This window comes from Scyliorhinus canicula, chromosome 6 (genome assembly GCF_902713615.1).
Source record: "Scyliorhinus canicula chromosome 6, sScyCan1.1, whole genome shotgun sequence".
NCBI lineage: Eukaryota > Metazoa > Chordata > Chondrichthyes > Carcharhiniformes > Scyliorhinidae > Scyliorhinus > Scyliorhinus canicula.
In genome coordinates this window covers 180146837-180171826 of record NC_052151.1, presented here as the reverse complement: position 1 = coordinate 180171826, position 24990 = coordinate 180146837, and the positions used below count along the sequence as shown (strand labels likewise).

Below are 24990 nucleotides of genomic sequence, written 5' to 3'. Positions count from 1 at the left end.
CAATTCCCTTCTGTAAGCTCCCTTCTGCAAGTACCTGGCTCCACCACTCTCGGGTACTACATTTCAGATTCCGTGTGGAGTTTGCACATTCTCCCCGTATCTGCGTGTGCTTCACCCCCACAACCCAAAGATGTGCAGGGTAGGTGGTTTGGCCAGGCTAAATTGCCCCTTAATTGAAAAAGAAACAATTGGGTACTCTAAATTTATTTTTTAAAAGTATAATGACATCCAAAGTACTTACTAAGAAATAAAGCCACAATATGCTATGATTTTTGACCAGACAAAATAAACTTTACTATACAAGGTCAGAAAGGTAAAATTATTTACAGTATCTATCTTACACTTTAATATTCAGGACTGACTTGAGGGGTACGTGAATTAACAAACAAACTGTGGTCTAACTCCCAACGCACATTAAATTGTAAAATTACCCAAGACAGATCCCATGGATTTCTCAGCAAACCAATCAGAGGTTAATAAACACGGTGTCAGCCAATCACATTGGAACTATTTTTTCTTCAGGAGGACTCTTCCCTTTTGAAGATCTAGCCTTGGATTTCTCTGTTAACATTGCTTCAACTCAGTCTGCAATGGTTCACCTTGCAGGGGTGATCCATTCTCCCGAGATTTCATTCCCCAGATTCCTAAGTCTGCACTCCGGCAACAAGTATAACATCAGTTTTTCACCAATACCAAGCAGAACACTACTACTCCAAAGGGTTACCGCAGCCCAACATTCTGCTGCTTTTTCAGATCTCCAGGAAGGCTACAATATTATAGCCAGTGCCTCCACATTTTCAGCCTTACTTCCCTCAGTATCCTTGATTGTATCCTATCTGGTCCTGGTGACTTATCAACTTTAAGCATAGCCAAATGTTCTAATAACCCCTCTTCATCGATTTTTAGCACATGTAATATCTCAATAACCTCTTCTTTCACTATTTTGACAGTATCTTCTTCCTTCATAAAGACAGATGCAATTTGCATTTTAGGATCTCAGCCATGCCCTCCATCATGTATTCATCTCCTTTATGGTCCTGAATCAATTCCAATTCTTCCTTACTAGCCTTTTATGTCAGCTGCCAGTATTGTCTGTCTCTCTCTCTCCCTCTGTCCAACTGTCTACTTCTCTTCTCCCTCTGCCCGTCTGTCTCTCTCCCTCCCTCTGCCCATCTGCTTCCCGACCTCCCTCCACCAGTCCAGCTCTCTTCCCTTCTTCCATCCATCTCTCTACCTACCTAATTCTGCCTATCTGTCCCTCCTCCCCAGTCCGTCAATTCCTCTCCCTCCTTCCCTCGCCCTTCCACCTTCTGTCCCTCAGTCTCTCTCCTTCCCACAGTCAGGCAGCACGGTAGCACAGTGGTTAGCACTGTTACTTCACAGCTCCAGGGTTCCAGGTTCGATTCCCGGCTTGGGTCGCTGTCTGTGTGGAGTCTGCACATTCTCCCCATGTCTGCGTGGGTTTCTTCCGAGTGCGCTGGCTTCCTCCCACAAGTGCCGAAAGACATGCTGTTAGGTAATTTGGACATTCTGAATTCTCCCTGTTTACCCGAACAGGAACCAGAATGTGGCGACTAGGGGCTTTTCACAGTGACTTCATTGCAGTGTTAATGTAAGCTGACTTGTGACAACAAAGATTATTATTCCCACCTTCCCTCCGTTTCTCTCCTTCCAACCCTCTTTCATGAGATCAGACATCAATTGCATTTCCAGCCTTTGTTGCCTGTCCTAATTGCCGGTGAGAGTGCTGTTGAGTTAAAATGGGGTGACATTGGAAAATAGTTTGTGAAGCATTTGCACAGTCCTTGCTTTGCTTATAGTCCAGCAAGGTCATGTTCTGTTGTTAGTTGAGTCTTCCATCAGTAATCGGCCCTCAGATAGGGCAAGATGATCCAACTGTCCTGCAGAGTCAACATCAGGAAGTTGGCCCTAGCACCTTTGGGGATTGTGTAACCTATACATGAGAGCAGCAGCTACTGGGGAATAGCCTTTGCATCTTGCTCACCAATCTTAAATGCTATCTTTTGTGGTGTGCACACCCAATTTAAATCTTACTAAATTACCTCCTCATCTCGCCCTTCCTACTATCTTACAATTTCTCACTTTAGTGTTAACTTCTTCCTCCAATCTTTTGGGTCTTAACCTTCCTGAAGCCATATTCTAGTTCTCATTCTCCGCTAAGTTACTTTAAACCCTTCCGAACAGCACTAGCAAATTAACCTCAATGTCCCACAAAACTAAAGCACTCCCTTCTGCAGCATCTCTCCAGCCATGTATTCATCTGCTTTATCCTCCTATTTCTATTCACACTAGCGCATCACTGAGATAATCCGGAGATTAATACTTTTAAGATTTTGTTTGCTGTTCTCTTTCCTAGTTTAGTTAAAGCTACTTGCAGAACCTCATCCCTCTTTCTGTCTATGTCATTGGTACTGATATAGATGGACCAGGAACTCCAGCTGTTCACATCCAAACCTACCAAAGCTTCAATTCAAAAAAACAAATCCTCTGATAATCAGTTTTTTTTTAAAACATCTGCTTCAGCAAAAAGACTTTCATTAATATTTCACCTAATCGCATCAGAATCCATTTAAAAACTTCAGCTATAAAAATGACTTGAAAGTGCAATGGCTAAAGTAAGCAAACAGCAGCAGTTTTATATACAGCCATATTCCACATAAAGACATCAGATGAATAATTACTGCTTTTGAGGGATTAATGCTGCTTAGTGCCATTGGAGAATTAAAAATTCATAATTCACAATGAATATACATTGCCTGGAGGTATAAAAATTCCACTGAAAGGGCGGTCCATCCATTGCTAACGAGAATAGTTAGGCATAGTAATAGATTAAGAGGCTTACAATTCTGCCAAGGGTTTTTAAAAATCAGCAAAGAATTTCCAGTAAATTGATAGAGGGAGAAAACAGACTGGGTAAATTAGCAAGAAATAATAAAAAGCTGTAAGAGCTTTGAAGACTATCTAAAATGAAAGAGGTTAGTGAAAGTAAAATGTGACCTAGAGGCAAGGACAGGAAAAATTGTAATAGTGCATAAGCAAATAGCAGAAACATTAAGAAAGTATTGGGCTGAATTCTCCACCCCTTCGCACCATATTCCTACGCCGACACTCCGGCGGGATTCTCTCTGACACCAGGTCAATGTGGTTTCCCATTGTGGAGCAGGCCCGCACCATCAGGAAACCCCAGGGCGCCGACAAAACGGAGAATCCCGTCGGCGGAGAATCCCGCCCATTGTGTCTACGTTCAAAGCAGAAGACAAAAAGTGCATTCTGCAGATGGAGGGAAACCAAAAATCTAATAAGGACAGGAAATTTAAAGTAATTAATATTAATAAAGAAAAAGTCGGCAGTGAACGGAGTTGCCGCAAACCAGGGGAGGAGCAGCTTCGGAGCAGTAAATGCAAATAACTTACCTTGGGAATTCATGGCCGAATCGGCAGGGAGTGGAGTTGGTACGAACTCGGGGAGGAGCAGCAAGTGTAAATAACTTACCTCAGGGATTCGTGGCCTGGTCAGCAGGGAGCAGAGTTGGCACGAACTCGGGGAGGACCAGCCTCGGAGCAGTAAGTGTAAATAATTTACTTCAGGGACTCGTGGCCTAGTCAGCAGGGAGCAGAGTTGGCACGAACTCAGTGAGGAGCAGCAAGTGCAAATAACTTACCTAAGGGATTCGTGGCCTAGTCAGCACGGAGCAGAGTTGCCGCAAACACGGGGAGGAGCAGCCTCGGAGCAGTATGTGTTAATAACTTACCTCAGGGATTCGTGGCCTAGTCAGCAGGGAGTGGCGTTGGCGCGAACTCGGGGAGGAGCAGCAAGTGTAAGTAACTTACCTGTTGGGTATTGGAGACTAGCAAGAAAACTAAAATGAAAAGTGTCATCACAGTAAAGCTGTGACCTGATTGGCTGGTTGGGAATCTGGTCTAAATTTGAAAAACTAGAGTAATTAACTAAACTGAGGAGTAACTCTGAGATTAGTGTATTTACCTTTTACTATTTATTGGAGAAATCTAGTGCAAGGGACCATATAGTTAATTTTAACTTAAATTTAATAGGTATTTATTTTAATGTAATTAATGAATTAGTACTAAATTTAATAACTATTCTATATCCTGGGATATAGAATCTTCAGGTAAGACACAGAAGAGGGTAAAAGAGGAAGAGGCATTGCATTATTAGTTAAGGAGGCAGTTACGGCAATAAGAGAGATGATATCTTGGATGGGACATCAAGTGAAGCTTTGTGGGTAGAGTTTAGGAATAAAAAAAAAAGGGTCAGCTATGTTGTTAGGTATTTATTATAGACACCCAGATAGCCAGCAAGAAATTGAGGAAAAAATATGTGTGGAATTCGCGGAGATGTAAAAATGTTAATAGGATAATTATATTAGGTGATTTCAACTTTGGGATAGACATCATGTTAAGGGCATAGATGGTGTACAGTTCTTAAAATGGATATAGGAGAACTTTTTAGCTCATTACGCAGAGGATCCGACAAGGGATGGTGCAGTGCTGGAACTAATTCTGGGAAATGAAACAGGACACGTGGCTGATGTGTTGGTGGGGGAGCATTTTAGTGACAGCAACCACAACATGGATCAATTTAAATTTGGTACGGACAAAGAAATAGACAAGTTGCAAAAAAAAAGGCTTTGGATTGGGGGAAGAGTAGATTTTTACAAAATAAGGCAGGATCCAGCCAAGGTAGACAGGAAAGAGTTACTTGTGAGGAAGTCTACAAAAGAGTAGTGGCGGGGGTGTATAAAAGTGAAATGGGGAGGGTACAGGCCCAATGTTTTTCCTCTAGGGTAAGAGGAAGGTGTAACAAACCCAGGGAACCATGGATGACCAGAGACATTCAGGATACGATGAGAAGGAAGAGAGGCTTTCAACAAGTATAAGGGGAGCAAATCAGCAGAGGCATTAGTGGAGTACAGAAAGTGCAGGATGGAGTTTAAGAAATCGATTAGTCGAGCAACGAGGGGATATGTGAAAGCTCTGGCTGGTAAAAGTAGGGAAAATCCCAACATATTCGATAAGAATATCAATGGGAAGAGGATAACCAGGAAACTATTAGGGACCAAATGGACAATTTGTGGGTGGAGCCAGAGGTCACTGGTAGGGTGTTGAACAAATACTTCACATCTGCCTTCACACAAGAGAATAAGAACGTAGGTATGGAACCTAGGGGGAGAGACTGAGGTTCTTGAACAAATTGCGATAGGGAGTGACAAAGTATTGGAGGTGAAAAGTGGATAAATCTCCAGGTCCTGATGAATTGTGCCCCAGGCTGAAGTGGGAGGCGAGTAAGGGGATTGCTGGGGTTCTGACCCAACTTTTTAATTCCTCTGGCCATGGGGCAGGTGCCAGAGGACTGGAGAACAGCTAATGTGGTCCCACTATTTTAGAAAAGTTGTAGAGACTAACCAGGAAATTAGACCAGTGAACCTCACGTCAGTGGTTGGGAAGCTACTGGAGAAATTCTGAAAGAGAGAATCTATATCAACTTGGAGAGGCAAGGTTTGATCAGGGATAGTCAGCATGGCTTTGTCAGAGGGAGGTCATGCCTAACAAATTTGATTGAAATTTTTGAGCATTTAACCAAGTGCCTAGATGAGGATAGTGCAGTTGATGTAGTTTACATGGATTTCAGCAAAGCCTTTGACAAGGTCCCAAATGGGAGACTTATTAAGAAGGCAAATGCACATGGGATACAGGGTGATTTGATAAGGTGGATTCATAATTGGGTTAGTGGTAAGGGACAGAGGGTGATGATTGATGGCTGCTTTAGTGTCTAGAAGCCAGTGACCAGTGGCGTACCACAGGTCCATGCTGGGCCTCCAATTGTTCGTCATTTATATAAATGACATATATGTCTATGTGGGGAGGTTAGGATCAGTAAGTTTGCAGATGACACAAAGATTGGCCAGGTGGTTAACATTGAGGTTGAGTGTCTTGGATTACAGGAAGAGATAGACGAGATGGTCAAATGGGTGGATAAGTGGCAGATAGAACTTAACTCTGAAAAGTGTGAGGTGATACACTTTGGAAGGAGTTGACAAGGAAATATACTATGAAAGGTCTGAAACTGGGAAGTTCCGAAGAACAAAGGGACCTTGGCCTGTTTGTCCATTGATATCTGAAGGCAGATGGGAAGGTTAATAGGGTGATGAAAAAGACATAGATTACAAAAGCAGGGAGGTCATGATGGAGCTGTATGGAACTTTGATGAGGCCACAGCTGGAGTAGTATGTGCAATTCTGGTCGCCACATTATAGGAACGATTTAATCGCACTGGAGGGGGTGCAAAGAAGATATACCACAATACTGCCTAGGGTAGAACATTTAAGTTATAAAGAGAACTTCTCCGTGGTGGCCCGGAGACAGATTTTGCTCGGATGGAGGGACTCGGAGCCCCCGAAGTCAGGAGTGTGGGTCAGCGATATGGCAGGGTTTCTCAGTCTGGAAAAAATCAAGTTCGCCTTGAGAGGATCAACTCAGGGGTTTGCCCGGAGATGGCAACCGTTCATCGACTTCTTCAAGAAAAATTGAACGTCAGCAGCGGCGAGTCGTGAGACAGATCAACAGACACCTTCCAGCCGGTCTCGATCCACTGCAGTTGGCCTATCACCGCAACCGGTTCACAGCAGATGCTATCCACCTGGCCCTATAATCAACACTCGAAAACCTTCACAAGGACACCTACATCAGACCGCTGTTCATAGACTACAGCTCCACCTTCAACACCATTATCCTGACAAGACTAATAAACAAACTCTGCAATCTTGGATTTGACCGCTCCCTGTGCAGCTGGGTCATTGACTTCCTTACCAACAGACCGCAATCCATCAGGATAGGTAGCAGCACCTCCTCCACAATAGTCCTCAACACCAAGGCCCAGCAAGGATGTGTGCTCAGTCCTCAACTGTACTCCCTATACACACACGTCTGTGTGGCAACATTCAACCCCACCCCCACATCAATGGCTCCAAAGTGGAGATGGTTAATAGCTTTAATTCCTGGGGGTCACCAACGCCAATGTCTGTCCTGGTCCACTCATGTTGATGCAACAGTCAAGAAAGCCCAACAACGTCTCTACCTCCTACAGAAGCTAAAGAAATTTGGCATGTCTGCATCAACTCTCACAAACTTCTACAGATGTGCCATAGAGAGCATCCTATCCAGCTGCATCATAGCTTGGTATGGCAACTGCTCGGCCCAAGATCGCAAGAAAATGCAGTGTGGTGAATTCAGCCCAAAGAATAACACAAGCTTGCCACCCTGCCATTGATTCGGTTCACACTTCCCGCTGCCTCAGGAAGGCAGACAGCATTGTCAGTGACCCCTCACATCCAGGCTTTGCCCTCTTCCAGACCTTCCATCAGGTAGAGGATACAGAAGTCTGAAGAACCGCTTATCCAGACACAGGAACAGCTTCTTCCCCACAGCTACTAAACTCCTCAACGACTCTCCCTCGAACTGATCTGTTCCGTGTAAGAACACTATTCATGATGCCCTATGCAGCTCTTGCTCATGTATTTGCTTTGTTTGGCCCTTGTTCTGAATTGTAATCAATCACTATCTGTTAATGTACTTTGTCGGTTATTCTTTTTGTCTACTGTGTACGTTCCTTTGGCCGCAGAAAATTTCCTTTCATTGTACTTGAGTACATGTGACAATAAATCAATCAATCAATCTTGGGTTGTATTCTCTGGAGCAGAGAAGACTGGGGGTGATATGATCGAGGTGTACACGGTTATGAGGGGCATGGACAGGGTGGATAGGGAGGAGCTGCTCCCCTTAGTTGAAGGGTCAGTTAAGAGTGGACACAAGTTCAAAGTAAGGGGTGGGAGATTTAAGGGGGATTTGAGGGAAAACTTTTTTACCAAGAGAGTGTTGACCGTCTGGAAAGCACTGCCTGGGCGGGTAGTAGAGGCGGATGCCTCACATCCTTTAAAAAGTACCTGATGAGTATTTGGCACACTATAACATTCACGGCTATGGGCAAAGTGAAGGCAAGTGGGATTAGGTGGGCAGGTCAGGGCCTTTCATGCGTCGATGCCGACTCAATGGGTCTAAGGGCCTCTTTGAACTACTGTGTTTAGCAGTGATGGCTGCTAAACCAGGTGTCCTCTATGCTAGTATTTTAAAAGCGAGAGCTGCGAAAATATTGGATGCATTGGTTTTGATCTTCCAGAGTTTCCTAGATTCTAGTATGTTCCCCATTGATCAGAAGGTTACAAACATAATCCTGCTGTTCAAGAAAGCAGGGAGAGAGAAAACAGGGACAGATGGGCCAGTGAGCCTGACCTCAGCATTACAGAAATTGCTAGAATCTATTAAGAGCATAGTAACAGGGCACTTGGACAACAATTACGTCAAGTGAACACAGTTTTATGAAAGGAAAGCTGACAAAATCTATTACTACTCTTTTCTAGGTTTAGCCAAGAACATATAACTTGAAAGGTTAACTCTATTCCTCACTCTACAAATGCAGGCACATCTGAGTTTTTCCAGCATTTTCTGTGTTTATTTTAGACCAGAACATGCGGATGGGCTTGACTTTCCTGGCCTGTCAGGCAGTGCTTTACACTACCCAGAGTGTGTCGAAATATCTCAAACCTGAAAGAGTTCATTGTACTCGCATTACATCCTACTTTTTCCCTTGATTATTTGTAATTCCATCGGCTCAGATATTATAATTTGGGCAGGAGACAACCAATAACCCAGATACACACATATACAGATGCTGATTTTTTTCACTGAGGTCTATGGCTCCTGAGGCTTGGGGTTCACTTGGTTCTCTGTCCTTTAGCTCTCTATAAGACAATTCTACTTTTCAAAGAAGAATCATTTTAGTTTAGAATTTTGTATCAACCAGAAGCAGCGTGTCATGTTCCCAAGCAGCAGCGGAGTTTCATTGAGGAAAATAACTTAGTGTTTACGGAGCCATTTAAAGGGTAGTTTAATCAGGTCTGGCTAGACAGCTAGTTTGTGATGCAGAGCAAAGCCAACAGCAGGGTTCAATTCACTTTCTGGCTGAGGTTATTCATGAAGGCTTTGCCTTCTCAACCTTGCCCCTAGCTTCTCAACCTTGCCCCTAGCCTGAGGTGTGGTGATCCTCAAGTTAAATCACCATCAGTCAGGGGTGGCACGGTGGTGCAATGGTTAGCACTGCTGCCAAGAGCACAGAGGACCGGGGTTCGATCCCATCCCCAGGTCGCTGTTTGTGTGGAGTTTACACATTCTCACCGTGTCTGCATGGGTCTCGCCCCCACAACCCAAAAATGTGCAGGTTAGGTGGATTTGTCACACTAAATTGACCCTGAATTGGAAAAACAAATTGAATACTCTAAAGTTAAAATAAAAAAATAAAAAATAAATCACCAGTCAGCTGCACCACTCAAAGGGGAAATAAGCTATGATCATCTGGGATTATGATGACTTTGCTTACTTACTTTACTTAGTTAGTCAGAAAGAATAAAATGTTGTCTTAGTTTATCCCAAGCTGAACATGGAGATCTTAAATGAATGATACTCTTCAGTTGATGCTTCTATCTGTTTTAGGTTGTGTCTTAGTTTGGAGGGTTCCACTTCCCAACGCAACGTACTGATGAAGTCGTTGAATATTATTATTCTCCTATTTTCTCTCCATGAGCATGAGATCCAATTATCCACCCAAAATACATATTCCCTCTTGTTGGACTAACCTTTTGAAACCCAAATATCATATACATGTCCTTTCGTAATTCAAATTTCAACGCTTGTTACTGTCCTGGTTCCAACTACCCCTCATTATTTGGATCTGTGAATAATCTTCACTTTTGAAACATTTTTCATAGTATGTGGCCGGGGCTGCCAACATTTACTGCCCAAAACCAATGCCATTTAGTATTGGGACACTGCCTGAATTATGATTGTGTGCTCAATCAGTCCCTATAGCAAGTCAGCAGGGGAGAAACCCCCATTCCCGCCCCTGATGGGACCAAAAAAAAATCCCATTTCATCAGATTTTTCTGGGCAAATCTTCCAAAAAAGGATCCTGCAGAATCAATCAGTGCAAGGATATAAGCAAAGGGAATCTACGTCGAAACCATGCCCTTTATACAGCATGTAGTGCCGTACTCTGGTAAGCAGAGTTCAAATATCCCAAAGCTTCTTTGAAAGGATATGGATAGAAGGTAAGAGAGTAAAGGGTAGGTACGGTAAATGGGTATGGGGGAGGTAGGGTGGATAGGTAAGTGATAGGTGAGGTGGGTGAGGAATACGGGGGTAGGATGGGAGAGGAAGTGGGTAGAATAGGTGAAGTAAGTGGATAAATGAATTGGGGGGGGGGGGTCTTATTGGGTTGGCAGGTTGATATCTAGGCAGTTCGGGGTGAGGGGCGAATTCAGGTGATGGGGATTAGTCAGATTGGGTTGAGAGGATTCAGGAAGTGGTCAGGAGATGGGTCCTGCAAATCTATTCAAGTAAGTAAACTGGATCTGTCCGAAGTCTCAAACTCTAACTAGGAGGCTTTTACAGAGACTCCCAGGGAGCAGGAGAATGTTTCCTCACAGTTAAAAGTCCCAAGCAATTTCCACGGAGTCAATTCATTGCGACTTCCAAGGGGTCTGTAGTGCATCCTCCAGGGTATATCCTGTCTCTGACTATCCAGAAATCAGAAGAATTGAGCCATAATTTTAACTCGTGACCTTTGGGGTGAGGTGGTATCCAATATAGTACTTCCATTCACAAAAGGAGCATCAACTGGAAAACAGCAACTTAGTGAATTTAAAATCATTATTGGAGTAAGATTCAATTAGAAATATTCAGATATTTTCGAGCTGATCAGGCCAGCACAGGTTTGTTCAAATGCTCCAAATGTTAAATAACATTGAAGAACCTGAAAAGAGTCGCCTGTGTCTGACTTAATACCTTCTATAAGTTTGGGTTGGAAATGAAAATTGCTGAGACGTAAACATGAGGCACAGCCATTACTACGAAGAAATCCAATTCAGCACCTGATCAATGATGGAATCCAAGGTACTGAGTAGCAGGTATCCTCGGCCTCGAACTAGGTATTCTCCCAGTGCGACCATGTGACTTTCGTCCTCCTCCTCTTTGCCTTCAGGCCTCTGAACCACGGCATTGCAAAGCTGATGCACATCTGTCAGGAATTCCCGTGCCAATGTGTTACAGGCACTGCTCATGTCCGAGCTGTGGAAAGATAAAAATGCTGTTCAGAACATTACATAAATATTACATTACAATCTCCTTGTGTAATTCTGGTTTCTTTGCTCTGTATTTGAAAGGTTTTCTTCCTGTAATTATTACAAAATTTAAGGCTTCAACTCTGAACTCAACTAAAAGATGATTGATGTCTGCCTTTCAAGCCCCATTGCATCAAAATAAATTAAACTTCAGAGTCCAGATCAAGTACAAATTTCATTGAAATTACATACTAAAAGTGAGTTCGAACTCACCCCTATTTTTCCATAGAATTCTACTATCATACAAGAACTACTTTCAGAACATAAAATATTGTCAGAGTTAAACATTTTATCTTTCACATTATTCAGCCGTCTTGTTTCACTGTTGATAGCTACAGCTTTAAGCTTTGACACAGATCCTGTAAGCTTTTATTCAGAACGAATTATTGAAATTCCCCACCCTGAACCACAATGATATGAAGAAAAAGCTATGCTTCAGGCTCAGAAATGCGAAAATCACATGATATCATGTGATATCACATGGACAATCTGTATTGCAAAAAAGCACCACATATGCTTGCATCAGTGATGCACTGTTTCATCTACACTTTATTATTCATTTAGCAAATAAAGGTAGACTCCCCTTCTCTACAATGTTCTATACTGGACATGATTCTGCCAAAGTAGTGTCAGCTTGTCTGTTCTAAAAAAAAAAGTTAAAACCTATTTTATATTATATACCTCCAATCATCAGCAAACTAAACAAAGAGAACAATGCATAATACAGCTGAGAAACAGGCGCTTCAGCCCTCCAAGCCTGCGCCGATCACGTGTCCTATCTAGACCAACCGCCTGTATCATTCCGTACTCCGTCTGTTCATGTGCCTATCTAGAGAAGTCTTAAAGGTCGCTAACGTATCTGCCTCAACCACCTCACTTAATAATAACATAATAATTGCTTATTGTCACAAGTAGACTTCAGTGCAGTTACTGTGAAAAGCCCCTAGTCGCATTCGGCGCCTGTTCGGGGAGGATGGTACGGGAATTGAACCCGCACTGATGCCTTGTTCTGCATTACAAGCCAGCTATTTAGCCCAGTGTGCTAAATCAGCCCCTTGGCAGTGCATTCCAGGCCGCCACCACCCTCTGTGTAAAAAAGCTTCCCCTGCACATCTCCACTGAACCTATACCCCTCACTTTGAACTTGTGCCTCCTTGTAATTTTCAATTCCGCCCTGGGAAAAAGCCTCCAACTGTTCACCCTGTCTATACCCCTAATAATTTTATAAACTTCTATCAGGTCGCCCTCAGCCTCCATCTCTCTAGGGAGAACAATCCCAGTTTATTCAATCTCTCCTCATGGCTAATACCCTCCATACCAGGCAACATCCTAGAAAACCTTTTTTGTGTACTCTCCAAAGCCTCCACGTCCTTCTGGTAGTGTGGTGACCAGAATTGGACACAGTATTCCAAATTTGGCCTATCCAACGTTCTATACTATAACATAAGTTTTGAGCTTTTATACTCAATACCCTATCCTATGAAGGTAAGCATATGCTTTCTTTACCACCATTTCTACCTGTGCTGCTACTTTTAAGGATCTGTGGACCTGCACGCCCAGATCTCTTTGTGTCTCTATGCTCCTGATGGTTCTGTCATTTATTTTATAGCTCCCACCCGAATTGGGCCTACCAAAATGCATCACCTCACATTTGTCCGGGTTAAATTCCCTCTGCCATTTCTCTTCCCAATTTTGCAGCCTATCTTTATCTTGTTGTATTGTCTGACAATCTTTATCACTATCCGCAACTCCTGCAATCTTAGATCTGTGTACAGATCTAAAATATTGCTTATTGTGCATTTCGAACAATTTGATTGCATATAAAATTCTAATCCTCTGTCTTCCAATCTGTAGTGAACTCAATTTTTTAAACTAAAATAGAATTAATGTGTTGTCCAGTTGAAAATGAATATGCAGTAGGCGAGATTCTCCGGTACCCCAGCCACGTGTTTCTCAGCGGTGCACCATTTGCTGGCAGCGGGATTCTATCTTTCTGCCGCCTGTCAACGGGATTTCCCATTGTAACCACCCCATGCCATAGCGAAACCCGCTGGCGGGGCATGCGTTGCCCACGAGAAAAGTGAATCGCAATGACCGAGGAATTCCGGCCAGTATCTCAAACAGTGCTAATCAGCTACTGGCAGGTGTCACTAATCACACAGCAAATCGGTAATTCAATTCTGCAGCAATACAATCATCAGCTCTAAATCCTCTCAATCATGCTGATTCATACGATAAAATGATTCCAAAGGCATCTCAGCACTTTAGCATTCATCAGGGGTGATCCCAGAGAGTGAGCTGTGAGCAATCAACAAGTTGTCAAATGTGGGGGTTGTACAACTGACCACGATCTCACCTTCATTTGACATTTATGGGAATGGGAGTTCATACTACCCATGTATCTCAACATGCCCCATTAATTACCGAGACAGCAAACAATGAGTTTGACAGAACGCAGATGCTTTGTAAAACAGACTTTTACAGCTGGTGTCCCTTCTATTTCTCATCTATATATTACTCCTTGGCACCATCACTTGAAAGTATGGTGTTAGTTTTTACATGCATGCTGACAACACCCAGCTCTATCTCATCATCAATGCCCTCCACTCCTCCACTATTGTTATAATATCAGATTGCTTATCCAACCTCCAATACTGTGAGCAGAAAATCCTTCCAATTAAATATTGGGCCTAATACCATTGTTTTGCATCCTGGTTCCAAGATCCATTCCCTGGCTACCAACTCCATCCCTCTCAGTAAAAAGTCTGAAATTAAACTAGTCTGTTCGTAGCCTTGGTGGCATATTTGATCTTGAAAGTAGGTTCTAACCTCATTTTCATGCCATCACTAAGAATGCCTATTTCCACCTCTAAACGTCGCCAGATTTCAACCCTACTTCAGCTAAACTGCTGCTCAAACATTCATTCATGCCGTCATTACTTCTAGACTCAAATGTTCCATCACATTCCTGGCTGCTCTCCACATGTTACCCTCTGTAAGCTTGTGGTTATCCAAAGCTGTATTGCCCATGTCTTAACACGCGCAGCAAGTCACCTTCCACTATCACCTCCCTGATCTACACTGGCCCTCGCTCAAGCAATGTCTAAATTTAACATTTTCACCCTTGTTTCCAAATATCTCATGGCCTCAGTCCTCCCTTCCTCTTTTATCGCTTCCAGCTGCACACCCTCAGATATCTGCACTCCTCACCTTCTGAGTTTTATGCATTCATAATTTTAATTGCTCCAACACTGAAGGCCGTGCTCTCAGGTGTCTAGACCCCAAGTTCTAGAGTACCCTTCCCATACTTCTATCTCTCTACCTCACTTTTCTCCTTCAACCAAGCTTTTCAAGGCAAGGGAAAAGGAAAGAAATTGAAGGGGTGGAAATAGCAGATTTGAGAATTAACAAGAGAGAAATTGCACCAAAGTCAGATGATAGCATTGTAAAGGTGGTAAATTGGTGAAGATCTGATGATTCTCAACCACAGTCGTAAAACATGACCCATGAAAGTTGGAATTGAATAGTCAGTAATCGAAAATTTCCTGACAAAATCTCCCTGCAAATTCTGAAACTTTAGCAAAGATTAAAACATGGGAGGGATGTAGGGGATTGTTAAAAGTCTCAATTGAACCAAGAAGCACTTTGCAGCAACAGTAGCTAGGTGGAATCAGGTTCTCTTAGAAATGTCAAAAATTGTATAAATCAAAATAGATAAGGCAAAACAGGATGTGGCATTGCTTTAACAGGAACTGACCAAAATAAGTGAATAGGCTTACTAGGCAGAAAAAACATTTCATGTCTGCTTGAAAGCAGCAGGAGCAGATGGAATGGAGGACAATCTGAAAAATGACATCAGGTGGAAGTTTGTTAGGATCTAATAATATCTCTTAAATAGATCTGCCTTCTTGATATTCCACTTAGATTTCTAGAGCTATCAAAATTTCAAACTGACAATCACTCAAAACTTTCAAAGCAAACATAGAATTTAATCCTGAGGCACCAATGAATAACGGTAGCTCAAGGATAAGAAACAACAGTTCAAACATCTTCCCAGGCAGGATCTTAAAGTTGAAATGCTGGGATCATTAAATGGAAACAAAAACATTCATGCTGGCGGCATTTAATGTTGTAGGTTCTTTCTAGCCCGTCAACATGAAAGCTAGGAGGCTCTTTTCATCCGGAGAGCAATTGTTTAGACATAAACGGAAGATTCTCTAATTTTGTTTAAGTCATTAACAATACTGGACAATCTGCAAAAGAGAAATACCCACGTGTAATTTGCTGTTTCAAGCGTTGGGCTGCAGAGAGAGGATTGGGGCTATTGTACAGAGTCCTCAATGAACATTATATTAAAAGGATGACTTTTATTTTTAAGTCTACGCAATAGGATGGTCAATTTTAGACATCCAATGCTTTAACTAGATTCTTCAACCAACTAAAGAGGGAAAAGCAAAGCGGAATGGTGCAATTTCACATAGCAAGCTTCAATAAGAAAGACTCACATCAGTACAGTAAGAAGTCTTACAACACCAGGTTAAAGTCCAACAGGTTTGTTTCAAACACGAGCTTTCGGAGCACGGCTCCTTCTTCAGGTGAAGAAGGAGCCGTGCTCCGAAAGCTCGTGTTTGAAACAAACCTGTTGGACTTTAACCTGGTGTTGTAAGACTTCTTACTGTGCTCACCCCAGTCCAACGCCGGCATCTCCACATCATCACATCAGTACAGCACCTTTGTAGACATAAAGCTCACTTTACAACAAAAAAAGTATTACTGAAGTATAGTGAATGTTGCTTTGGCCTAGCCTACCCTGCAAAGCCCTGCACATTAACATTGGTGGACTTGTGCCAAAATGGGCAAGCTGTCCAACGGAAGAGTCAAGCAACAACCTGACATTGTCGTAGTCACTGAATCACACCATACAACAATTTTCCCAGACTCCTCCATCATCACTCTGGTACATCCTGTCAGCGAAGACGCATGGTCTTCGGGTTAGTACGGGGATGGTTTAGCACAGGGCTAAATCGCTGGCTTTGAAAGCAGACCCAGGCAGGCCAGCAGAACGGTTCAATTCCCGTACCAGCCTCCCCGAACAGGCGCCAGAATGTGGCGACTACGGGCTTTTCACAGTAACTTCATTTGAAACCTACTTGTGACAATAAGCAATTTTCATTTCATTTTTCATTTCATGAGAGATGACAGCACAGTGGTATACAGTCAGGAGGGTAGGGCTTCAACATGGATTTGAGCCCTACAAAGTCTCATGGTATCAGACCAAGCATGGGCAAGAAAATCTGATTACCTACCACCCTCCCTCAGCTTTTGAACCAGTACTCCTCCATGTTGAATACCCCTTGAAATAGTACTGATAATAGAGCTACATCCAGTTGTGAATGGTGGGGACAATTAAAAAACGAACCAGAGGAGGCTGTTCCAAAAACATCAATCCTCAATGATGTGAAAGTCCAGCACATCAGCGCAAAAGGCAAGGCAGAAAAATCTCAGCTTCTTCTTGTGGTCCCAACCATCATAGATGCCAATCTTCAGTCAATTCAATTTCACTCCATTTGATATCAAGAAACAGCTAAAGACACTGGTCAGGTAAAGTAACTGAGCCTTGACAACATCCCTGCTTGTAGTACTGAAGGGTTCTCTGCTCCTGACATGACTGCAAAACTTGTGTCTGTCCTTGCTCCCTGCAAGAGTAACTCAGCTGGTCCTGTTCTACAGTCCTGTTTTTTTTTCTCTTCAGATAGTATCCAATTCTCTTTTGAAAGCCACAACTGAATCTGCTCCCAACAAACTCTCTGGCACTGCATTCCAGATCCTAACCATTTGCTGCGCAAAAATGCTTTTGGTGTTTGATGATTACGCAATGTTCAATATTATCTGCAAATTCTCAAATGCAAATGTAGTTCCCGTCCATATGCAGCAAGGCCTGGGCAACATCTAGGCTTGGGTTTATAAGTGGCAAGTGTCATTTGCATTACATCAAGTGCGAGGCCAAGACCACCTCCAACAATACAGAATCTAACCATCTCTCCTTGACATTAAGCGGTACAACAATTGCTGAATTCCCCACTACCATCAATTTGGAGGCTCACCCTTGATCAGAAATTTAACTGGACCTGTCTTATAAGTACTGCGGCTACAAGAACAGGTCAGAAGTTGCAGAAATCTGCAGCAAGAGACTCCTCAGTCTGTCCACCATCTACGAGACACAAGTCAGTACTCTCCACCTACTTGGATGATGAGCACAGCTCCACTAACACGCACAAAGCTTGACACCATCCAAGACAAAGTAGACTGCTGGTTGGCACCCCATTCACTCCTTCCATCATCGACACACAGTTTCAGCATGTGTACCATCTACAAGAAGCATTGCAGGAGTTGAGGCAGCACCTGCAAACCCATGACTGCTGCCATCTAGAATAATAATCTTTATTACTGTCACAAGTAGGCTTACATTAACACTGCAATGAAGTTACTATGAAAATCCCTTGGTCGCCACACTCTGACGTCTGTTCGGATACACAGAGGTGGAATTCAGAATGTCCAATTCACCCAACAGCATGTCTTTCGGGACTTGTGGGAGGAAACTGGAGCGCCTGGAGGAATCCCACGCAGATGCAGAGAGAACGGGCAAACTACGCAGACAGTGATCCAAGCTGGAATCGAACCCAGGACCCTGGCGCTGTGAAGCAACAGCGCAAAGGTAGCAAATTTTGATTTGATTTGATTTATTGTCACATGTACCGAAGTGTACTGATGGTGCAGGGACTAAATGTTTAATGTTGTGAATAGTGTGTTGATCAAGTCAGTGAGGACGACATTTCAGAGTAGCTTGCTAGGCCAATTTAGAGAGCATTTATGAGTTAACCATATTGGGAGTCACAGGCATGCCAGACGAGGTAAGGATGGCAGATTTGCTTCTCCGAAAGGATATCAGTGAACCAGACAATCGGCAATAGTTTCATGGTTATTAGACTTTTAAATCCAAAATTTTTATTGGATTCAAAGTACACCACCTGCCGTGGTGAGATTCGAACCCGGGTCCCAGAACATTACGCTGAATCTCTAGATTACTAGTCCAGCAACAATACAATTACACCACCCAACATTACCAATCCTTCATTATTCTTGTGCCAAAAACGTGGAACTGCTTTCCTAATTGCACTGTTGGTGTACCTGCACCAGATAGACTGCAGCAGTGCAAGGAGGTTACTCACCACTGCCTTCTCAAGGGCAATTAGGGAATGGACAAATGCTGGCCTTGCCAGCAATGCTCGCATCCCATGAAAGAATAAAAGGAAAATGCCAATCCAGCAATTAATGCCCCATCAACTTAATCTCCAATAGAGTATATACTTTGTACATTTTTTTCCCCATTTATTCCCCCCTTCTCCCCCTACCTCCCGTGACAAACAGCTCCTCAAATATAGCCATGAACAGCCTCTATGGTACCTAAACAGCCTCCTCCGACCCCCTTAGCGCAAATTTGATTTTCTCCAACCTGAGAAACCTGTGCAAGTCTCCTCATCTCCGTTTTAAAAGGGCAACCCCTAATTTTTAAAGTGACCAGTCTTCTAGAATCTCCCACAAGAGGAAACATGCTCTCCACATCCACCCTGTCAAGACCCCTCAGGATCTTCAAACACATTAGTGCAGCACGGTAACACAAGTGGATAGCACTGTGGCTTCACAGCGCCAGGGTCCCAGGTTCGACTCCCCGCTGGGTCACTGTCTGTGTGGAGTCTGCACATTCTCCCCGTGTCTGCGTGGGTTTCCTCCGGGTGCCTCTGGTTTCCTCCCACAGTCCAAAGACATGCAGGTAGGTGGATTGGCCATGCTAAAATGACCTTAGTGACCTCGGGGGTTAGGAGTGGTTGTTGGGTTGCGGGGATGGGGTGGAAGTGAGGGCTTAAGTGGGTCGGTGCAGACTCGATGGGCCGAATGACCTCATTCTGCACTGTATGTTCTATGAAATCAGGTCTATGAAGTTGCGTCTTACTCTAACCTGTAGCCTAACCTGTCCAACCTATACTTAAACTCTCTCCTACCTTTCATAATGGGATGGAATATTGCGACAACTAACATCATTTTTGGTTTAAAGGATTAAGTAAATTTAACTAAATAATGAAATGAATATTTATTTAAACAGAAATGATTCCAATAGGTCATCAATAGGAAAGAAATAAAAATTGCAAACAAAATGTTCAGCTGTTCTTTTTAAGTAACTGATCTAAGCAGTGTTTCTTTTCTTTGACTATGTCTTACCACTGGGGAGCCATGCAAGTCTCAACTATTTTTCAGAAGTTCCAACTCCGAAAATAAAAAAAGTTTCCGTATCTTCGTTATTGTAGAATCAGCTCCAGGTCCTCTTGGATTTGAGGAACACAACCATGTTCAAAAATGAAACTAACTGTTCCACAGATACAGATGCAAAAGAAAGTCTATATTTACTTAGCTCAGTTCCTCATTTTACAGGCAACCATTTCATCTCAAAATTTGTGTGTCACACTAAACATGGGACAGGTTTTTCTTTTAAAAGACTCATAATGACCAATGGCTGTATTTAAAACTACAACCAGAGAAAACTTGTTCATTTTTGTCACGCTTCCTCTTACAAGCAGCTAATTCTTTTTTATAATGACCCCTATATCACGTATGGGATGAGGCAGAAAATTCCACATTTTTGCCACTCTGTAAAGAAATGCATTCTAATTTCCCCTTTAATAATTCTGAATAATGTTAAAATTTGTGCCCTTCTCAGACCACCAGACCACCAAGAGAGAAATGATTAACCCAACCACAACCCTTCAGAACCAAGAATATATCTATCGAATGACCCTTTAAGTTTCACAACACTAGTGAAAAAAAAAGCGAACTTCTCAAGACTTCCTGGCAACATTTAATGCTTATGTTTCAGTGAACTTGTATGCTCAAGTTTGCAGTGGGCTTGAACTCGCGAACCCAAGAGGTTGAATTACCTCCCAAAGAACCAAGCTGACAGAAGATAATGATAATAGTTGTATTAACTTTTTTCTATAAATATTGATTCAAAGGAAAACAGACAACAGTAAACTGTCAGCAATTAGCATTTAGATTTATTGTCACATGTATTGAAATAGACTGAAAGGTATTGTTCTGCATACAGTCCAGGCAGATTGTTCCATACATGAAATACATAGGGGGCTGGATTCACCGCTTTTCAGGCTAAGTGCCAATGCCGGCGTGGGAACTGTGGTGTTTTACAACGCCAAAATCAGCGCTGAACCCTCACCGATCTTGCGACCAGTAAGGGGCTAGCAGCCGCACCGAGTAAAACTCCCAGCTCCCACGATATAAATGGCTGGAAAATGGCCGGGTTCGTGGCCGCACATGCGCACAGCAACAACCTACAGTGGTCGCGTCGTGTAACATGGTGCCGGCCGTGCGCAGACCCGACCTGCCAAATAGTGCTCCACTGACCACACCCCACCAGCCTCCCCCAGCACTCACAGAAGCCGCCCTGGCCAGCAGCATGGTGCCCAGAAGACTGGCGCCACTGGACACAGTCCGCAGCCACCACGCCGGGTTCCCGACCTCTGAGACCACACGTCCCCCGGGTGGTCGGAAACTCGACCCATCGGGGGCAGAGCATCAGGGGAGGGCCTTCAGGTGACATGCCAACACAGTTCCAATGGCATGCAGCACGTGACACGATGACGCCATCACATGGCTTCAAACAGTGGCGGCCCCGATTTCCAAGTCGGAAGGGATTCTTCGCCTGATCACTGCTTACGATATTGCCGTTGGGGAACGGTAAATCCTGCCCAGGGCATACGATAAATACACAAAGTAAATACATAGACATAGGGTGAAGCACAGGGAGTATAATGCTGTAACAGTAGAGAAGACTTGGATGAAGGGACCAAAAATATGCTAGCTAGGTTTTCTGCTGACACAATGAAAGAAAGGTTGAAAAGTATGCTGTCAAGAGGGCACCCCACAAAGGGATTTAGATGGGTTGTGCGAGTGGACAAAAATTTAGTATATGGAGTATAATGTGGGAAAATACGAAGTTTTATACTTTGGTAGGAAGAATAGAAAAGCAGAGTATTATTTAAATGGAGATTACAGAGTTCAGTGGTACAGTGGTCCTGCCATATGAATCACAAAGTTAGTATACAAGCAATCAAGTGATTAGGGTGAAAAATGAAAAGTTGACATCAATTGCAAACAGAACGGAGTATAAAAATAGAAAATGTTGCTATATCTGCACAGGGCCTTGATTGGACCACAAGTATAGTACTGTGTACAGTTTTGGTCTTCTTACAAGAAAGGATATATAATTGCACTAGAAGTTTTCAGAGACGGTTTAATCGACTGATTCCTGGGATGAAGAAGTTAGTTATAAGGAGGTTGAAACGGTTGTGCCTGTACGCATTGGAGTTCAGAAGAATGATAGGTGATCTTATTGAAACATACAAGATCCTGAGGGGTCTTGACAGGGTGAATGCTGAGAAGATGTTTCCCCTTATGGAGGAGTAATGGCTAAAGTAGGTTGATGGGTTCCAGATGATTCGAAGAACAACTAGCAAATCTCAGATAGTTTGCATAGTTTGTTTGCTGCTATGAGTTCCCAGAGGAAATTGTGCCTGACAACAGACTTCTGTCAGGCTTCTGTTCAGGAGAGTTTGCACAATCCAAGAGAATGAATGGGGTAAAATACACTTAAGTTCCTGCTTGCAGTAGAGCACGCAGTAAATTCATTAAATATGCTCTCGTAAAGCAAATGTTAGAAACAAATCTGAAGACGCATCAGTTTTCATTGGATTACAGACTATCAAGATTTCTTTCTACCTATTACAATACATTTACACACTAATATCAGCAGAATACCAGTAGAAGTGCTTCTTAGAAGACATAAGGCTTTCATTGCTGAAGCCACATTTAGCAGTCAGTAGAAGAGAAATATATATATTTTTTAAATGTATTTTATTGCAAACATGTATCAAAACAGGTTACAACGAACAAACACCCCGGGAAACATACTTCCCAACAATCAACTATACAGTCTGTACAGATTTTTCTTCTTTTTCACCCCCCCTCCCCAGCGACGAACAGTCCCTCAAACATGGTCACAAACATCTCCCACCTTTCCTCAAACCCCCCCTGAAGAGCCCTTTAACTCATACTTTACCTTCTCTAATTGCAGGAAGTGGTACATATCACCCAACCAAGTTAGCAATGCCGACCATCACTCTAGCAAAACTCGCCACCGTGCAATCAGAAAGGTGAAGACCAAGACATCGGCCTTCCACCTCTCCATAATCTCCGGCTTCTCGGAGACCCCAAATATCGCCACCAAGGGGTCCGGGTCCACCTTCTGGTCCACTATCCTGGCTAAGACTGCAAACATTCCTGCCCAGAATCTTCCCAATTTTTCGCAACCCCAAAACATGTGCGCGTGATTCACTGGCCCCCGCCCACACCTCTCACACTCATCTGCTACCACCTGAAAGAACCCACTTATTCTCGCCCGAGCCATATGCACCCCATGCACCACCTTAAACTGTATCATGCTCATCCTTGCGCATCAGAAGGTCCCGTTTACGCTACGCAGTTCCTCAATCCATGCTCCCCAATTGATTTCCCCTCCCAACTCCGCTTTCTATTTCTCCTTGACCTTCACCACCTGCTCACCTTCCTGCTCCCCCAGCCAGTTGTATATATCTCCAATTCTTCCCTCCCCTTCCACATCCGGGAGCAGCAGTCGCTCCAGCAGTGTGTATCCCGGCAACCTAGGGAACCCCCCTCCAGACCTTTCAAGTAAAGTCCCTAACCTGCAAATACCTCAACTCACTCCCCCTCGGCAGCTCTACCCTCTCCCTTAGCTACTCTAGACTGCTGAACCCTTCCTCCAAATACAGATCCCTCACCTTGACGAACCCCACTTTCCTCCACTCCCTGTGTACACCATCCATCCATCTCTCCCCCCCCCCCCCCCCCCCCCCCAAGCTCAAACCTATGTTTCTCGCACAGCAGCGTTAGCGCTGACATCCCTTCCACCCTCAAATGCCTCCTCAACTGATTCCATACCTTCACTTTGGATGCACCACCGGGCTCCTTGAGTACCTACTTGGAGCAATTGGCAGCGCTGCGGTCACCGTAGCCCTCAAACTAGACCCCTTACAAGATTCCTCCTCTATCCTAACCCACTCTACCCCTTCCCACCACCGCCGCACCTTGTCCACATTCGCCATCCAATAATAATGAAGCCAGTTTGGCAATGCCAACCCCCCCCCCCCCCCCCCCCCCCCATTGCTGCCTCTGCCTCTATAGCAGGGTCCTCCCCACCTTCCCCGCCCGTACAAAGTCAGAAATGATCGTGTCCACTTTCCGAAAAAAGGTCTTTGGTATAAAGATCGGTAGAGCTTGAAAGATAACAAGAGCCTCTGCAGAATATTCATTTTCACCACTTGGACCCTCTCTGCCAGCGTTAAATGCAGTATATCCCACCTCTTAAATCCTCCCTAGTCCCCTGCACCAGCATCATTAACTTCCACTTATGGAGCCCCTCCCATTCCCTCGCTACCTGAATCCCCAAATACCTAAACCTATCCTTCTCTACCTTATATGGCATGCCCCCCCTAAATTAGCCCGCTGTCCCAGTTCATTCACTGGGAATACCTCGCTTTTCCCTACATTCAGCTTGTACCCTGAGAACCCTCCAATCCCCCCCAGTGGCACATAATCCTTCAAATACTCTCCAACGGATCCAAAACATACAGCAAGAGGTCATCACGGTAGGGCAGCACGGAAGCATTGTGGATAGCACAATCGCTTCACAGCTCCAGGGTCCCAGGTTCGATTCCGGCTTGGGTCACTGTCTGTGCGGAGTCTGCACATCCTCCCCGTGTGTGCGTGGGTTTCCTCCGGGTGCTCCGGTTTCCTCCCACAGTCCAAAGATGTGCCGATTAGGTGGATTGGCTATGATAAATTGCCCTTAGTGTCCAAAATTGCCCTTAGTGTTGGGTGGTGTGACTGGATTATGGGGATAGGGTGGAGGTGTTAACCTTGGGTAGGGTGCTCTTTCCAGGAGCCGGTGCAGACTCGATGGGCCGAATGGCCTCCTTCTGCACTGTAAATTCTATGGTTCTATCAGCATAGAGTGACACCCGATGCTCCCTCTACCCCCTCATAACCCCCGCCACTCCGCCGACCCCGAGAGCCATCGTCAATGGCTCTATGGTCAGCACAAACAGCAGCGGTGACAGCGGGAACCCCTGCCTTGTACCTCTGTGTAAGTCAAAGCTTTGTGAGCTCATATCATTCGTCCTCACCCTCGCCCTTGGTGCCACATACAGCAACCGCACCCATGCCACAAATCTCGGCCCAAACCCAAACCTGCCCAAATCCTCGAACAAGTACCGCCACTCCACCCGATCAAATGCCTTCTCCGCGTCCGTGGACACCACCACCTCCAGTACCACAGCCCCCGACAGATTCATCACCACATACAACAGCCGTCTTATATTACTCACGAGCTGCCTGCCCTTCATGAAGCCGGTTTGATATTCTGCCCTCACCCCGGGGACACACTCCTCCATCCTCCCGCCAACTTAGCCAATACTTTCACATCCGTGTTCAATAGTGATATGGGCCGATACGACCCACATTCCTCCAGGTTCTTTCCCTTTTTCAGAATTGGTGTGATTACTGCCTGCATCATCGTC

The 24990-nt window shown here is 44.1% G+C and overlaps 1 protein-coding gene across 7 annotated transcripts in view; it reads right to left on the bottom strand.

Moving 5' to 3' along the window:
- Positions 1–24990, bottom strand: part of lyst (lysosomal trafficking regulator) — a 397928-nt gene that overhangs the window by 277305 nt on the left and 95633 nt on the right. For all 7 annotated transcript variants that reach the window (XM_038800534.1, XM_038800541.1, XM_038800536.1 and 4 more), the window contains exon 3: positions 11021–11216. In XM_038800534.1, the coding sequence (XP_038656462.1) occupies positions 11021–11216 (196 nt within the window). The remainder of the gene's footprint in view (positions 1–11020; positions 11217–24990) is intronic.